The following is an 18,442-nucleotide window of genomic DNA, read 5'->3' as shown; positions in this document are numbered from 1 at the left end:
ATACATTAGATTGGCATCTATATATACTGTACAAATGTATTCTGTCCTCCTATGCCCCATTCCACCTTATATATCAATTAAAAACTTAACCTCTTAAAGGACCACTTTAGCCTTTATTTTCTTTTACTATTACTATATCATCTGTTTTTATTATTATTATGATTATGATTATGATTGTTTTACTCTTTTTTTTTAACAGGGACTATACAAAAAACAATCTATGTAAAAACCTGAAACTGTTGCGTTCTATATAGGGTTTATAGTCAAGGCTAATTTGCAACCCCAGTCCCTGGTTAGGCCTTTCTATACAAATCTACCATACCCAAAACAATTGTTTAAGTAACGTAAACGGTGAGGTACTCGCATAAGCCCCTCTAGGCTTTCTTACCTCACCGGCACAGCATCTATCGGTCGTCTTTACTAGGGAAATAACTAGTATGTTATGTTATGTCTAATACTGTATAAACCAAACTAACAAAACAAATTGAAAACTTATTTTCATATAATTAGCCGGTTCTCATTATAATATGGTAACATTTTTGTCTATTCACTCTGTCTCGGAGGGGCTGTGGACAGTTCAGAAGCCTGTCTGGCAGTTTTTATTTCCAGGGAGAAAAAAAAAAGTCTGGGACCGAGTCCACCTCAATTCGGCATAGAGTAGCGCAAACGTCGATCACTCTGCTGATTTCTGATCGTCTGCACCTTTTGTTAAATTAACGCACACACGTACACACACACACTCCTCTCGCTCTCTGTCGCTCTAATTAATTAGTCTCATGTCGCGCAGCTGCGCCTACAGTAGATTCTCCCGGCGGATCCTGCCGGGAGCTGCCTATGCCATAGAAAGCATAGGTGCACCCCAGGCTATAGTCTGCCAGTGACGAGTTTTTATAATTGATTAGTTTGATTAACATGACATACTGTGTGTGTGACTGCTGTGTTTCAGGAAGCGCTGCTACAAGGACAACATCACGTTCCATGCCAACCACACAGTGTCCTACCTGGAGTGGAGGAGTTATTACTTTGAACCCAGCATGTCTGTAGGGAACGAGTCTGACGTCGTCACTATACCCAACATGTTGGTGCTGGTAAGATGGTCCGCACGCACGCACGCACGCACGCACCGCACACACGCACGCACGCACGCACGCACGCACGCACGCACGGGATGACCGCATGCACGCATGCACGTACGCCATATTATTTGTATATTTATCTGTGGGGAACCTCAAAATCTTTATTAAAAACCAAAAGAAAATGCGATTTTTACCATTTTCTTTCCATTTAAAACCCTAAACCTCTAACCCCTTAAAGAGACACTTCACCCTTTTTGCAAAAGAATATATGTTAATGACGTTTAGAAGATTTAGAACACTTTCCTGGGCGTCTTTATGTGTGTAATATGTGGTTTTAGAGCCCAGTGTCTCTGATGTCATGGACACTGGGCTCACTTTCTTCCTGGACTACATGTTGTCCCAATAAGACAGCCAAAGCATTATGGGAATTGTAGTCCAGGAAGGAAGTGAGCCCAGTGTCCATGACATCAGAGACACTGGGCTCACTGCAAAAATCTAAAACATCTAAAACGACATATTACACAGACATAGACCCCCAGGAAAGTGTTCTAAATCTTCTAAATGTCATTAACATATTTCTTTTTTGCAAAAAGGGTGAAGTGTCCCTTTAAGACTTTGCCTAATACTATTGCCCTGCATTCTCCTCCCCTCCTCCAGGGGGCAGCAGTGATGATGGAGAACGCTCCGTATGCGGTGCGTTTGTTGGTCAGCGGCACCATCACAGCGTTCGGCGAGGGTCCCTTCCTGACCAAGCCGGTAGGAGAGTTGATGTGGGGCTACGACAGCAAACTGGTGGACTTCCTCAATCAGTTCCTGCCCGGCATGCTGCCCTCCAAGGGGAAGTTCGGACTCTTTGCTGATGTAAGTAAACATTTAGGCCAGTGTTGTTTTTGGCGGCAAATTTTGATTTTAGTTTTAGTCGTAGTCTCTTGAATAGTTTTCATTTAGTTTTCAGTCACATTTTAGTCACCTGGAATGTTTTAGTGTTTAGTCTAGTTTTAGTCGACTAAATGTCATAAGATTTTTGTCGACTAAATCTACAGTTGATTTAGTCGAACAAAATGTATTTTGGCGGGCCTTGATGCCGTCATTATTCACTTGCTGAAAATAGCCGATCTACAAGCTGCGACGTGTTGTGAGCTTGTAGATCGTCTATTTTCAGCATGCAACTAATTGTAAAATGACTACTGGATCTCTTGTCCACTAGTTTTTTGTTCATCCTGTATCCTGTATGAATTATCTGTAGAACCATTACACTACACTTAATTTACTGTAGTACAAATTGATATCACTTACTTAACCCATTTTGGGCGTTATGTTATGCTTTAGCTATTGAAAAATAGCAGATCTACAAGCTCATAGCGCGCCACCGAGTGGCGCGCTACGAGCTTGTAGGTCTGCTATTCTTGAAAAATCGAAGAACGACTGACATAGAAACATAGCTTTTTCAGAAAACTGTCAGGATGTAGAAGACGTTTTTAGAATCTGATCTCAGGTCAAAATGGGTTAAAAAGCTGACCCTTTTTAAAGGTCAGTGTTTTATGTTGTCCATCTTCAGTTCAACAACTCCAACACGGGTCTGTTCACCATCTTCACTGGAAAGGGAAACATCGCCGACATCCACAAAGTGGACTCCTGGAACGGCCTGAAGAAGGTGAGAGTCACACACGAATTGGAACATGCAAATTAGGTATCCGGAGAACTCGCCAGTTTACCAACTCGCCGCAGCGAAAGTTCTTCATCAATATCCTTCATCGTTAAGCTAACATGCCGTCTTCCTCAGTGTAGTATGATGTCAAACCCACAGAGGTTATAGTTCATCTCCAAAGTGATCAAATGATTTTGTGCAATTAAATGGTCAGCTAGATAATGATAAAAAGTGAATACCAATGATAAGTAGGCTATACCATTTCAGGATATTGTTTACTAATGAATTACATTGTTTCGGTACTTTAGTGTTTAAACTTTTAGCATTCCTACTTTCTCTAGTTTAAACTCTAAACAACTATCCTCTCTCTCTCTCTCTTTCTCTCTCTCAATTCAATGCAATTTAAATGAAGGTGAAGTAAAACAGAAATGCACTAACTGCGGCGAGTCGGAAAACTGGCAAGTTCTCTGGTATCCGCAAATAAAATGCATTGTGGGGGTTCTAGATTTCCTGTGGTTAAGTCAAGTGGTCATTCAACTGAGTTTCCTCTCTTTTCTAATGGAAAAGTACAGAGCAAGACATCTTTAGAAAGTGTTGCACAATTCTACGTTTAGTTATATAAAGTTACATAAATAATATGTTAAGTTCTGTCAAATTGTCCCAAACCAGTAATGTGAGGAGCGGAATTATTCTTACCAACTTAAGCCCTGCTATTTCTCAAACTAATATTACCTACTAAATAGGTAATATCTGATCTACAAGCTCACAACGTATTGCATTGGAACGTGTCGTTTTTACCTTGTATATCTGATATTTCTTTTCATTTGAAAAAAATGAAAATAAAAAAATCACACCCGTGTGAAGTGAGGGGTGATCTTACCATTGTACATCATCATACATCATCTCATTCCGGCCAATCACAATTTGCGTCCTCACCTTCGTCTTCAATGTTTGTGTTTACGCAATGTTTGTTGTGTTTACATGTGAACACTCAAAATTGTCCATTCAATGTGTAGGACAAAGTTTGTGTTAGCACACACACACCAAAAGCTGGACACGCCCCTCTAAAAATAAAAGAAAAATGATCAACAAATTTGTTTCCGGATTGGATGTATGGGTCAGGTTAGGTCTCTCATAATGGGTCGGTGGGCCGGGTCTATAAGACCCCCAATCCGTGGGTCACTAGTGTACATTTCCAAAAATGAAATGCATGTTTTTAATTCATTGTGACCAGAAGCAGGCATAAAACATATCCCCACCGGCCTTAACAATGAATGACCAGGGAGGGGGCGGGGCATGTCAAAAGCAAAGGCGTGGATTTCCTCCCACATCGACTGTTCCAAGAGATACAGTGTGGCACAACTCCCAGTTTTTTATTAAGTGGTGCAACCACTTCCTTAAGTGACTATGTGTGTGGGTGGCTGGCTGGCTGGGTGGCTGGGTGCGTCTGAGCACGAAAACAGCATGGTTGTTTTTCACCACCTGTGCGCAACCTAACACACACACAAACACACGCACATATATAACTGTATATATGGTGATTTCGGGTGTGCCAGTACAGTACAGTACAGTGACAGTACAGTACAGCGGAGGGTACAGTATAGGGACCCCCACACGGTAACTCTGTCATTTCTCAACCGTTTCGGACACGGGGCGGCTCGCCGGAATCGGGCCGGCACCATGGGTGCGTTCCTGTGGGTCTGGAACTCCCCCCCCCCCCCCGGGGACCCCCACACGGCGTTGCACCATTTACTTCACACGGGTGTGATTTTTCTAGTTTCTAGTTCAGATTAGTTTTTTATCTCTCTGCTGAACACATCTTTTATCTCTCTGCTGAACACATCTTTTATCTCTCTGCTGAACACATCTTTTAGTTTTTTATCTCTCTGCTGAACACATCTTTTAGTTTTTTATCTCTCTGCTGAACACATCTTTTAGTTTTTTATCCTCTGCTGAACACATCTTTTAGTTTTTTATCTCTCTGCTGAACACATCTTTTAGTTTTTTATCTCTCTGCTGAACACATCTTTTATCTCTCTGCTGAACACATCTTTTATCTCTCTGCTGAACACATCTTTTATCTCTCTGCTGAACACATCTTTTCCAATATCTCCATAGCTGAGCAATTGGAAGAGTCCTCAGTGTAACGCCATCAATGGAACAGCTGGACAGATGTGGCCCCCATTCATGACCCCAAAGTCCACCCTGCCGTTCTACAGCCCTGACGCATGCAGGTAAAAACCCTAGTCTAAAGTCTTTCTACAGCCCTGACGCATGCAGGTAAAACCCTAGTCTAAAGTCTTTCTACAGCCCTGACGCATGCAGGTAAAACCCTAGTCTAAAGTCTTTCTACAGCCCTGACGCATGCAGGTAAAAACCCTAGTCTAAAGTCTTTCTACAGCCCTGACGCATGCAGGTAAAAACCCTAGTCTAGAGTCTTTCTACAGCCCTGATGCATGCAGGTAAAAACCCTAGTCTAAAGTCTTTCTACAGCCTTGACGCATGCAGGTAAAAACCCTAGTCTAAAGTCTTTCTACAGCTCTGACGCATGCAGGTAAAAACCCTAGTCTAAAGTCTTTCTACAGCCCTGACGCATGCAGGTAAAAACCCTAGTCTAAAGTCTTTCTTCAGCCCTGACGCATGCAGGTAAAAACCCTAGTCCAAAGTCTTTCTACAGCCCTGACGCATGCAGGTAAAAACCCTAGTCTAAAGTCTTTCTACAGCCCTGACGCATGCAGGTAAAAACCCTAGTCTAAAGTCTTTCTACAGCCCTGACGCATGCAGGAAAAAACCCTAGTCTAAAGTCTTTCTACAGCCCTGACGCATGCAGGTAAAAACCCTAGTCTAAAGTCTTTCTACAGCCCTGACGCATGCAGGTAAAACCCTAGTCTAAAGTCTTTCTACAGCCCTGACGCATGCAGGTAAAACCCTAGTCTAAAGTCTTTCTACAGCCCTGACGCATGCAGGTAAAAACCCTAGTCTAACCCATGTAGACCTGAGAACTGATTCTAAATCATGACCGTTTTCAGAAAAACCCATGTTTCTATGTCAGTGGTTCTCAAACTATTTCATGTCAAGGAGCCCCAGAATTATCTGTATTTGGCCAGCGGCCCCCATCTGAAAATGTATGTAATGCTGTATTCAGATCTACAAGCTCACAGCGCATCAACACAGTGCAGTGTTTTCAGTTGGGGGTCAGTCAGCGGCCAAAAACATTAACCCATTTTGACCTGAGATCAGATTCTAAAAATGTCTTCTACATCCTGACAGTTTTCTGAAAAAGCTATGTTTCTATGTCAGTGGTTCTTCGATTTTTCAAAAATAGCAGACCTACAAGCTCGTAGCGTGCCACACGGTGGCGCGCTATGAGCTTGTAGATCTGCTATTTTTCAATAGCTAAAGCATAACATAATGCTAACACCAAAAGGGGTTCCCGCCCAAAATGGGTTAAATTTGGAAGGTCCATAGGGGTGCATATTAGTTTGAGAAGAACTGCTCTAGCATGTATTCATCTTTTTTTTTTATTGTCTTTGTTTGTTCAGGTCTCTGGAGCTGGTCTACCAGCGTCCGGGAGAAATGCTAGGGATTCCTGCCTATCGATACGTTGCACCAAAGACCATGTTCGCCAACGGCTCGGACTACCCTCCCAACGAGGGCTTCTGCCCCTGCAGACAGTCTGGACTGCTCAATGTCAGCAGCTGCCGCTCCGGTAAGTGTGTGTGTGACTCCTTCAAAACCGCTCTCAAAGGGCACCTACGGACGGCTGCAATTCGAAACTGGCCCCCCCTTTTTCCCCCTCACTGTATATGTTTCTTTTCCCTTTTTACCTCCTTTATGATGAATTCATGATCTGTTCTGTTCTTTGACTATATAGAAGTGTCTATTTGTACGTCTCTAAATGTTTTGATGAATTGAACATGGTGGACCCTCTTGTAAACAAGTGTAATGCTTAATTGGGTCGTCCACTCACAGTTAACAGTCTTTGTATTGAGTTTGTGCTTGAAATGTACTGTAATTCTGCAAACTGTTAATAAATATTTCAATCAATCAATCAATCAATCAATCAAAACCAGACAGTCCTATAGACCTGAGTTGTGTAACTTCCTGCCCCCCACACAGACTCTCCGACGTTCATCTCCCAACCTCACTTCTACAACGCTGACCCCGTGCTGCTGGACTCCGTGCTGGGCCTGCGGCCCACCGAGGAGGAGCACGGCCTCTTCATAGACATCCACCCGGTGAGTAAACACACCTACAATGCTCCAGGGACATGCACACATACGGTAGACAGCTTATTATTATATACAGTAGGCTAAAGTTCTCCATCGGTTGATGTTATGTTTGAGGTGGCTGTCATGGAAATAGTTGAGACCGAGTTGAGAGAACGGTAGCCTCGATACCCAGGCTTTCATTTCGTCTGCGCGGAAAATGAAAGCCTGGATTTACGCATGGGCTGCACTGGCCTAAACGTGGGAGTCAACCCTTCCGCGTAGGCGTTGCTTCAAATGATGTGACGTCAGGGCTCTGAGCGGTGTGCACCCGTCAAAATAACACCGTGAGGAAATCATTCCCCGTGGAACTTCAAACGAGGCTATGCGAGGAAAATGAGGAGAATGGCTGAAGAACCCACCACACCGTCTAAGAAAAAAACCAACGTGTGCCGACTCTGTGGAAATAACTTTGACAGTCCGTTAGAATGGTATACTCCAGCAACCAGTGGTTTATCGACACTATAACAGTGCTGCACTGGGGGGGAGGAGAGACCGGGGCTGACGAACAGATCGGTGAACCAATGGTGGGGGTGCGTAAATCTGAGCCGCGGCCCTCCCATCTAGGCCAGAAAGGTCTAGCGTTAGCTCAGGCTAAGAGAACGGTAACCCATTTAGGCCTGAGGCCGATTCTAAAAAACACCTCTAAATCCTGACCTAAGTTTTCTGAAAAACTTCACATATTTATATAGCAGCATCACATTTTTTACATTTTTGAATACTGTACATACTGTACAGAACCCTAAAATGGGTTCCCGGCCTGAAGGGGTAAACACGGAAAAAAAAGACTACGTACACCGAGACACCCAGGAATGCAGTTCATATATGAAGGTAGAGGCCGCAGTGTAAGTGTAAGAGGCCAATATGATTGATTGGCGTGTTATGTTCTTTAGATGATTTTACCAAGACCGATGACCACTTAATGTGAAGAATGTTATTTAGACCGCATGTTGTTTAGACATTAAGCTTAAGTTTGAAGCATACCTGCTGGTGTCCTCCTAGTTACTTTGTAGCATAAATTGTTTTGATTTGCACTCTACTTACGTACGTATGTGTCCATTTACTCTAGTAGTTTTTTTGTTTTGTTTTTAACTAGGGTTTTTGCCATTTACTCTGATGTGCATCAGAGTAAATGAATGCATGCATACTTGCACTGCATTTCGTCCCTAATACAAGGCTGGAGCGCGAGCGAGCTTTCTCAGTTCCATCCCCCACACCAGGGGTTCCCAAACCTTTTTGGACCAGGTACCCCTTTTGGGTGGCCTTGTGGTTAGAGTGTCCGCCCTGAGACTGGGAGGTCGGGGTTCAATCCCCGGCCGGGTCATACCAAAGACTGTAAAAATGGGACCCAGTGCCTCCCTGCTTGACACTCAGCATCAAGGGTTGGATTGGGGGTAAGTCCCTGTGACATACTAGCGTTATGTCCAGGGGGTGTACTTGTACATCAAGCTGCCTCACGCTACAGAAACAGGAGATAGGCTCCTGCCCTATGGGCCTCATGGCTACAGAAACAGGAGATAGGCTCCTGCCCTATGGGCCTCATGGCTACAGAAACAGGAGATAGGCTCCTGCCCTATGGGCCTCATGGCTACAGAAACAGGAGATAGGCTCCTGCCCTATGGGCCTCATGGCTACAGAAACAGGAGATAGGCTCCTGCCCTATGGGCCTCATGGCTCGGCAAGGCTACTTTACCCCTTTTGGGGTAGACATTTTTCCAGGTACCCCCTCATCTGAAGCGGCCGCAGAAACCTTTCAAGTGTCCTGAGTCTTTTTGTTGTTTCTGCAGCATGCGTCCTGCTGTTACTGTTTGGGCTCACGACAGGTTGACTGACGTTGTAGTTTTAGTAATCATGTCAGCTATTGGCCCAAAGCAAACATGGGAGAAACACAATGAACAACACAAAAAATAAGTTTATTGCGCAACTTGGCAGAAATGACCACATAGATAAACATAATTTTAATGTTAAAAAAAAGTGGAATTATTTCGGGTACCCCCTGGCTATGCGTCGCGTACCCCTAGGGGTCCGCGGACCCCACTTTGGGAACCACTGCCCCACACTATGGAACAAGTGAAAATTATATTTCTGTTAATACGTTTCTGCAAGGGGAGTTAATGCCAACTGGGTTAGTGAAAATAGGCTAAAGCTGAATCTTTTAAAAACAACAAGTATTATACTGAATGTGTCCTGAACTAAGTCTTGTTTTGCAAGGAGCTGTTATTGAACAGGTTAAACAGGCCACGTTTTTTTTTTGTGGCTTTCGCCTTTTATTTTGTATATTTTTATGGAGGGACAGACAGTAGGCTGACAGGAAATGGGGAGAGAGATAATAATAATAATAATAATAATAATAATAATAATAATACAACTTTATTTGTATAGCACCTTTCATGACATGAAATGCAGCTCAAAGTGCTTTACAGAGCAATGAAGAGAGAAAAAAAAAGAAAAGCAAGGCATAAACATTAAAAAACAAGAGCAGTACTGCAATACAGTGAGGACATGAATAACAAAAGAAATTAAAAAACAAATCAATTAAAAGCAAGGGTGTAGAAGTGGATGGGGGGAAGACATGCAGTAAAGGATCGGGAGTCGAACCCGCGGGACACTGCCAGATTGGATTACCAGCCAAGGTGCCTGGACCACTGAGCCTTGGCCCAGGCCTAAACAGGCCAAGTTGTTGGGCATGATTATTGACTATTAATCACTTTCTTGGTCGATGCAAATGAATAAAATGCTGTCTAAAATGAGTAGCAACATGTCGATGATAAGAAGAGGAGTACAGCTGTGGACTGAACGGTTTTACCTGTATTTCATTAACTAGCTTCATATAGTCTTGATTATTACCCAATAATTTGGTCCAGTGCTTGGACAAACTTCAGAACATGATTAATTGAAATATTTATTAATGGAATTTTGAAGAATTACAGTACAATTCAAGCACAACTCAATGCAAACACTGTTATTAACTGTGAGTGGGCGACCCAATAAAGCTTGTTTACAAGAGGGTCCACCTTGTTCAATTCATCAAAACATTTAGAGACGTACAAATATACACTTCTATATAGCCAAAGAACAGAACAGGAATTCATCATAAACGCCTGGATCTCCACTGCTCTGGGAGCGGTAGTGTTGATGCATGCATGCTGCACTGTTTTGGATGAGAGTGGATCAAAGGTTGGCCTTTAGCCTTGTGACGTTTGTGTTCAAGATCTGTCATACTGGTCAAACTGCACATTTTGTTGATACAGATACAGCCCACCAATATTAGACATGGCTATATGCCAACAGACAGACTATGGGTGCAGTTTGTTTTACTACTCTCTGCCTTTACCAAGAACTAATGCACTTAAGAGAACAGTAATGTAAATATATAGGCTTATTATAATACGTACGCTCCCACCACATGTAATAAGGATAGGCAATAAATCAAGCTTCAAACGGAAATGAAAGGAAGCCGTTATTAGACAAGAAGTTATGTTTGGTTAGCTTGTTTGATGTTTGGACTGTAATTGGATATACATTTTTTTTGTACATGGATTCATATAATTTCTTGGTTAGTCCCACCAGAGAGTAATATGCTAACATTTATACAATCTTAGTGTTACGTGAAGACCAAAATCTTCAGTAATTTTTTGTTGTTTCGGTTTGTTATGAACGGTGGAATTCCATTGTATTATGTTTTGATTTGATTGGGAAGTGTGAACGTTTGGAGTGGAGCCCAGGAAGAGTTAACCTGACTCCGCCAGATGGGGCAGCAGAGAGTAGAGTAGCCTTCACTGACTAATGGTAATGGGGATCCGTAGTAAACAATACACACTACAGTAGGACCTGGCTTGCACCCCGTGCTAAACCTCTCCAGTCCCATTCTGAGGTAGAACTGAAGCACTGCTGTGCCATTCACGCTGTTGAAACTCGGCCAACAAAGGTTTTCAGTGGTGAGATTAGTTTTTGCTTCAATTCCTGCATGGGTGTTCCTCTTCTCAGGGTGTTTGAGGGCGCTTTGTGTGTGTGTGTCAGTGTTGATTTCGTCGACTAAAACTAAGACGAAAAAAGTCTGTCGACTACCTTTTTCCACTGACTAAATGGAAACTAAATGAAAACTAAGGTATATGATGACTAAAACTAAGACTAAATATATTGACAATTTCGTCAACAAATAAAAACTAGACTAAAATGTTGAATGGACTAGTGGACAAGAGATCCAGTATAAGTCATTTTACAATTAGTTGCATGCTGAAAATAGCAACGCTACGAGCTTGTAGGTCTGTTTTTTTTTTTTAATTGTGAAAATGTGGCCCAAATGTTAGAATATATTCTTTCAGAGCGAACGTTTTTAACTCAAATCTTTGCTTCTAGGGAGGTCCCTGGAACAACATATTATCGAGGGTTGGCGGCCAAATACATTTGTTGGGCTCCTTGACATGAACAAGTTTGAGCACCACTGACATAGAAAGGTTTTTTTTTTATTGATTGATTGATTAATTTACTACTACTTACTTACTTCGGTGTTTTAAGAATTATGTTGTACTTTAGCTGTTGAAAAATAGCAGATCTACAAGCTCATAGCGCGGCACCGAGTGCCGCGCTACGAGCTTGTAGGTCTGCTATTTTTGAAAAATTGTGAAAATGTGGCCCAAATGTTAGAATATATTCTTTCAGAGCGAACGTTTTTAACTCAAATCTTTGCTTCTGGGAGGTCCCTGGAACAACATATTATCGAGGGTTGGCGGCCAAATACATTTGTTGGGCTCCTTGACATGAACAAGTTTGAGTACCACTGACATAGAAACAGGGTTTTTCAGAAAACAGTCAGGATTTAGAAGACATTTGTAGAATCGTCCTCAGGTCTAAATGGGTTAAAGTTGTTTGTTTATGTAATACATCTTTGAGTATCCAGAAAAGCACTTAAACGTCTTGATTTATTATCATTGTTAAATTATGCTTTTCATAATGAATGACCTCCATACTGTACATGTACAGTAACTTCTAAAGGGAGTACAGTATGTGTGAAACGGAGGTCATTTGCTCCACGTGAGAAGTTTCACTACATCTCAGACTTGAGTCCATTATGCTGTTCCATAAATCATTCTCTGTGGAGAACTTATATCTGAACAGATGAACCTGTTATCTTATCTGAAGAGATTAACCAATTTAGATGAAGGGTTCAAGGAACTAAAACAGGTTTAATTGACTGGCATCATGCATAGGTTAGGAAGGACACACACACACGCACACACACACACACACACACACACACACACACACACACACACACACACACACACACACACACACACACACACACACACACACACACACACACACACAGTGTTGTTTTTGTCAGCAATTTTTGATTTTAGTTTTAGTCAAAGTCTCTTGAATAGTTTTCATTTAGTTTTAGTCACATTTTAGTACACCTGGAATGTCTTAGTGTTAGTTTCCGTCGACTAAATGTCATAAGATTGTCATTTGTCGTAATGACTGTTTTTACACTTGCTGAAAATAGCAGCAATAGCACTTTTTCCACTGACTAAATGGAAACTTAATGAAAACTAAGATATGATGACTAAAACTAAGACTAAATATATTGACAATTTCGTCAACAAATAAAAACTAGACTAAAATGTTGAATGGACTAGTGGACAAGACATCCAGTATAAGTCATTTTACAATTAGTTGCATGCTGCAACGCATTGTGAGCTTGTAGATCTGCTATTTTCAGCAAGTGTAAAAACAGTCATTACGACGGCATCAAGGCCCGCCAAAACACATTTTAGTCCACTAAATCAACTGTAGATTTAGTCGACTAAAATCTTATGACATTTAGTCGACGGAAACTAGACTACCACTAAGACATTCCAGGTGACTAAAATGTTACTAAAACTAAATGAAAACTATTCAAGAGACTTTGACTAAAACTAAAATCAAAATTTGCTGCCAAAAACAACTGTGTGTGTGTGTGTGTGTGTGTGTGTGTGTGTGTGTGTGTGTGTGTGTGTGTGTGTGTGTGTGTGTGTGTGTGTGTGTGTGTGTGTGTGTGTGTGTGTGTGTGTGTGTGTGTGTGTGTGTGTGTGTGTGTGTGTGTGTGTGTGTGTGTGTGTGTGTGTGTGTGTGTGTGTGTGTGTGTGTGTGTCCTGCCTAACCTATGCATGATGCCAGTCAATTAAACCTGTTTTAGTTCCTTGAACCCTTCATCTAAATTGGTTAATCTCTTCAGATAAGATAACAGGTTCATCTGTTCAGATATAAGTTCTCCACAGAGAATGATTTATGGAACAGCATAATGGACTCAAGTCTGAGATGTAGTGAAACTTCTCACGTGGAGCAAATTACCTCCGTTTCACACATACTGTACTCCCTTTAGAAGTTACTGTACATGTACAGTATGGAGGTCATTCATTATGAAAAGCATAATTTAACGATGATAATAAATCAAGACGTTTAAGTGCTTTTCTGGATACTCAATGATGTATTACATAAACAAACAACTTTAACCCATATAGACCTGAGGACGATTCTACAAATGTCTTCTAAATCCTGACTGTTTTCTGAAAAACCTTTCTATGTCTGGTTCTCAAACTTGTTCATGTCAAGGAACCCAACAAATGTATGTATTTGGCCGCCAACCCCCATTTGATAATATGTTGTTCCTCCAGGGACCTCCCAGAAGCAAAGATTTGAGTTAAAAACATTCGCTCTGAAAGAATATATTCTTTTTGGGCCACATTTTCACAATTTTTCAAAAAAAGCGGACCTACAAGCTCGTAGCGCGGCACTCGGTGCCGTGCTATGAGCTTGTAGATCTTCTATTTTTCAACAGCTAAAGTACAACATAACACCAAAAGGGGTTCCCGCCCAAAATGGATTAATGAATGAATAAATGAATCAATCAATCAATAAATTGATAAATTGCTACAAAAACGGTAGACAATATTACGGTAATGATATGATATAGTACTTTATTGTCAGTTCACACAGCAGCCATGTATGCACAACACATACAGTATACACACATTTGACACTAACACAAAGAACAAAACAATATAGAGCACCGAAGTCTGACGTCAATATCGGTAGAGGGCGCAAATCCACGGGTTCATGTACTTTTTATTTGCATTGTAATCCCCATAGGGGGGTTTTAGACCACCTCATATAAGAACTGTGTTTGAAAAATAAACATGTCATCCCGGCCGCTTCACTCATATGGATATGAAGAATCAACTGACTGAGAGAAAACGCTATTGTTACTGCTACTGAATTAGTTCAATTTCCGCTAGAAACAGACTGTATCATATAATGAGTGACTGACTGTCGCAAACGATACAGAGACACCTCCCTGACAATAACGCCGAGACAGCTTGTTTAGTTTTGGACCACAACGCTTATATGAAACGATTTTAAGATGACCCCATGTTATTCTCCGTAGAGAAATGACTTCCATGAACCAGGGGAAATGGGGAATCGAGGGGATGAGCGAGTGATGTCAGGACTTCGGCGCTCTATTACATACATAAGGACAAGAGCAATGTCCACCGCCTAGATTACCCCCATGGTTATAACTACTGATTAAGCCAAAGGACCTCTTTAGTCTGACCTTATTGTATGTTGGAACACCATATCTCCTTCTGAAGGTAGCAACCTATATTCTCCATACAACACATGGCTAGTGTTTGAGGTCATATGCCTGCCTTGCTAACCTTAGGATGCTGTTATCATACGTGGATGTATAGAGAACACATGTTCAGTTGTTGCAGCAGTAAAAAATGTTTTACCGGAAATTAGGTGGGGAAGTCATGTCTAAAGTGGTGGGGTTTTGAGGACGTTTTAAAAGAGAAGGTACTAGGGCTGTTTAAATGTGTTCCTCAGGCTCGGAGAGGAAGCGGCAACTGAGAACTGTGTGAACATGCTGTTAAAAAGTGGTGGAAATATTACTCGAATATTTTACCAGTAGTAAAAGTAATACTATCTAGTCCAGTTACAAGCCAAAGTCCGGAATTCAAAGTTGCCTCAAAATTGTACTTGATTACTAAACTATACACCACTGCGACCTACAGTACAGGTCTACTCCCTGTCAACCAGGGAGTAGACTCTGGAGTGAAGATCATTTCCATCGCCATGTATACAGTAAAGTATACAATATTATACGAGAAGAAAGTTCACCTAGATAGTAGATACTGTAGTTATCTTTATTGCTCTTTTAGTGCTACACTTGACACGACTGGCTGTTCATTGTAAAAACAAGAAAACGGTTAACTAAATTAGTTGCGTAAATAAAGGAGAAGCTGAGACGCAGACCATATTTTAATTTCCTGTGTGAGAATGTTTCAATATTACTACAAGTAAGACGCGTGAACGCGGGAAGCGAACGCAGCTGTTGTGGCAGTCTGACACACATCCACACACAGAGCTTTTTTTTCCTCTTAATTTTTTTTTTTTTAATTTTTTTTTAATTTTAAATTTTTATTCTTTTTAAATTGACATTTTTATTTTATACTTTTTTTTTGCGTGCGTGCATGTGTGTGTGTGTGTGTGTGTGTGTGTGTGTGTGTGTGTGTGTGTGTGTTTTTGTGTGTACAGCTGCGCCCTCTGGTGGCGGGCGGGTCGTGTTACAGCGTGACACACAGACACACACACACACACAGACAGACATGATCTGCTGGGTCTCATAGTAAATGCTCACTGCGTTCGCAATCACTGCGTTCGCAATCACTGCGTTCGCAATCACTGCGTTCGCAATCACTGCGTTCGCAACTATGGCAGAGGCCTGTCATAATTAGTATTACACAACCGCCATATCGCAATTAATTGAGATATTCACAATTATTTTTACGCAACTGTAAATATAGAGAGAGAACATACATCTTGAGTGTTCAAATTTGGATTTGGTTTGATTTGTACATTCTGTAAAATAAGAACTGAACATCGAATCGAATCACAATATATTTTGAGAATCGCAATATACATTGAATTGGCACACCCTAGGTCAGGGGTTCCCAAGCGGTGGTGTGTGGACCCCATCTAGGGGGTGCGTGACATGAAAAGGGTAATGGAGGTTTTATAGTGTTATTTAACACAAACTACAAAATCCGGTAAAACACTGTTGTAAGGAGATGTATAGATGTATGTACAGCAGCTGCATGTCTCTCAGTGCAGTGACATTCTGTGATTATTTGCCATAATAATCATATAAAAACATGTATCATTTTTGGCCAAATACAACGAGACCGAGCGTTGAGGGGTGCGTCAGCTAGGTCAGGAGGTAACAGGGGGTGCACGGCCAAATACGTTTGGGTGCCCTAGGTTTTGATATCAAATCAACTAATCAAATGATTCCCGAGCACGGCACGGCTGCAGCTCACCGCTCCTTGGCTGCGGCTCACCGCTCCAAGAGATGGGTCAAATGCGGAGAACAAAATTCACTGCGGTAACGTGTGTGACAAATCATACGACTTTGACTTTGATATCGTATGGAATCGGGAGGTAAGTGAATCATTCCACCCGGCCTCCGTACATTTCTGAGCGTGTACACTGTCTGGCACACACCCCAACTAGAACCTTGAGGTCCGCTAATCGGCTGCTGCTTCTGACTGTGCCAAAGAACTGAACAGCCAAAGTAAACAGAGGGCACCCTAAACAAGCCAAGATGTAGGTGAGAATAACTCTCTGTTTGGCTTTCCAGGCAACGGGTGTTCCACTGAACGTGACGATCCGCCTGCAGCTCAACCTCTATATGAAGAGTGTGAGCGGATTCTCGTAAGTACTGTGGATGCTTTAAACGTTTGATCGCGTTCTTATCGTTTCTCACCATAATCGTTTAATTCCTCTGCATCATGTTGTCTGATGGGATCCTGCTGCTGCTACTGTATAAATCATCATGTTGTCTGATGGGATCCTGCTGCTGCTACTGTATAAATCAGTCTTAACCATCGATGCATTATTCATGTCACTGTCTTTGCCCCCTGCAGACAAACTGGAGATATTTCAGAGGTGGTGATGCCCATGATTTGGTTTGGGGAGGTAAGTACAGTGCATGTTTTCCTACTGTTTCCGTGTTGTTGTTGTGGGTCCATTTGGGTCCATTTGTAAAAAGAGTTAAATTAAGTGGTTCAATCCAAGGCTGAAAACGAAGTAGGTCGGAGTGGCTGCTTGCGTCAGCCAAGAATGTATGAACAAACAGAAAGTTGAAATGGGCGCCTGATGGAGGGGAAAGGAACTGGTTGGAATAACGTGTTCCTTCCACGCGCTACGTCCAACCAGGGAAACTCCCCCCTGTCAGGTGAAAAGAAGCGGCTTTGGACTCTCATGCGTAGCAGGAGTCAGTCCGTTGCTCTCCCCAGGTTGGCAGAGGGAGTGTAGAGCCCAGGATTACAGTACATTAGACAATTGACACTGGGTGAAAAAATGGGTTACAAAATTGTGGGATAAAAATAAATAAAGTTGAAATAGGGAGATTACTTGAAGGTTTCTGCCTGACAGTAACGCTTTTCAAATTATCCTTGTGATATTTCTCCCGTTTGGATTTTTTTGAATTTTCGTCTTTTCACGTCATATGAAAGCAGGGGATCATAGCTTCAAATAGATATATTGGTTGTTCGGTTTGACCCACCAGTTTTGGAGATATGGCTTATAGAGTAATGTCTTGCAGAAAACAGCGAGTTGAGAAAACAGGCATGAAAGGTTCACTTCTGTGAACTCTAACATTACACCTAGCTACATGTTTAAGCATTTATTCCATATTTACATGTTGATTTCACACTTATTTCAGACATGCTCTATTGTGTGAAGAGTCTGCCTGTGCTATTAACTCATTTTGGAAAAAAAGAAAAAAAGCTGGAGGGTGCACGGTGGCAGGCTCTCAGTCAAATCTGGTCACATGTTGTTCTCTGTCTCTTAGAGTGGATACATAGATGTTGTCTTTCTGTCTCTTAGAGTGGGTACATAGATGGACCCGTCCTCAATCCATGTTGTGTCTCTGTCTCTTAGAGTGGGTACATAGATGGACCCGTCCTCAATCCATGTTGTGTCTCTGTCTCTTAGAGTGGGTACATAGATGGACCTGTCCTCAATCCATGTTGTTTCTCTGTCTCTTAGAGTGGGTACATAGATGTTGTCTTTCTGTCTCTTAGAGTGGATACATAGATGTTGTCTTTCTGTCTCTTAGAGTGGGTACATAGATGTTGTCTTTCTGTCTCTTAGAGTGGATACATAGATGTTGTCTTTTTGTCTCTTAGAGTGGGTACATAGATGTTGTCTTTCTGTCTCTTAGAGTGGGTACATAGATGTTGTCTTTCTGTCTCTTAGAGTGGATACATAGATGTTGTCTTTCTGTCTCTTAGAGTGGATACATAGATGTTGTCTTTCTGTCTCTTAGAGTGGATACATAGATGTTGTCTTTCTGTCTCTTAGAGTGGATACATAGATGTTGTCTTTCTGTCTCTTAGAGTGGG

At 41.8% G+C, this 18,442-nt stretch overlaps 1 protein-coding gene across 3 annotated transcripts in view; it reads left to right on the top strand.

Annotated features, from left to right (window-relative positions):
• Window positions 1-18,442, top strand: part of scarb1 (scavenger receptor class B, member 1) — a 42,323-nt gene that overhangs the window by 11,523 nt on the left and 12,358 nt on the right. For all 3 annotated transcript variants that reach the window (XM_079524708.1, XM_079524706.1, XM_079524707.1), the window contains exons 3-10: window positions 947-1,088; window positions 1,734-1,937; window positions 2,635-2,730; window positions 4,843-4,958; window positions 6,267-6,433; window positions 6,844-6,962; window positions 16,675-16,748; window positions 16,961-17,012. In XM_079524708.1, coding sequence (XP_079380834.1) covers window positions 947-1,088; window positions 1,734-1,937; window positions 2,635-2,730; window positions 4,843-4,958; window positions 6,267-6,433; window positions 6,844-6,962; window positions 16,675-16,748; window positions 16,961-17,012 — 970 coding nt within the window. The remainder of the gene's footprint in view (window positions 1-946; window positions 1,089-1,733; window positions 1,938-2,634; window positions 2,731-4,842; window positions 4,959-6,266; window positions 6,434-6,843; window positions 6,963-16,674; window positions 16,749-16,960; window positions 17,013-18,442) is intronic.

Source organism: Electrona antarctica, assembly GCF_951216825.1.
Source record: "Electrona antarctica genome assembly, chromosome: 16".
NCBI lineage: Eukaryota > Metazoa > Chordata > Actinopteri > Myctophiformes > Myctophidae > Electrona > Electrona antarctica.
This window is presented reverse-complemented; position numbering and strand designations above follow the sequence as displayed.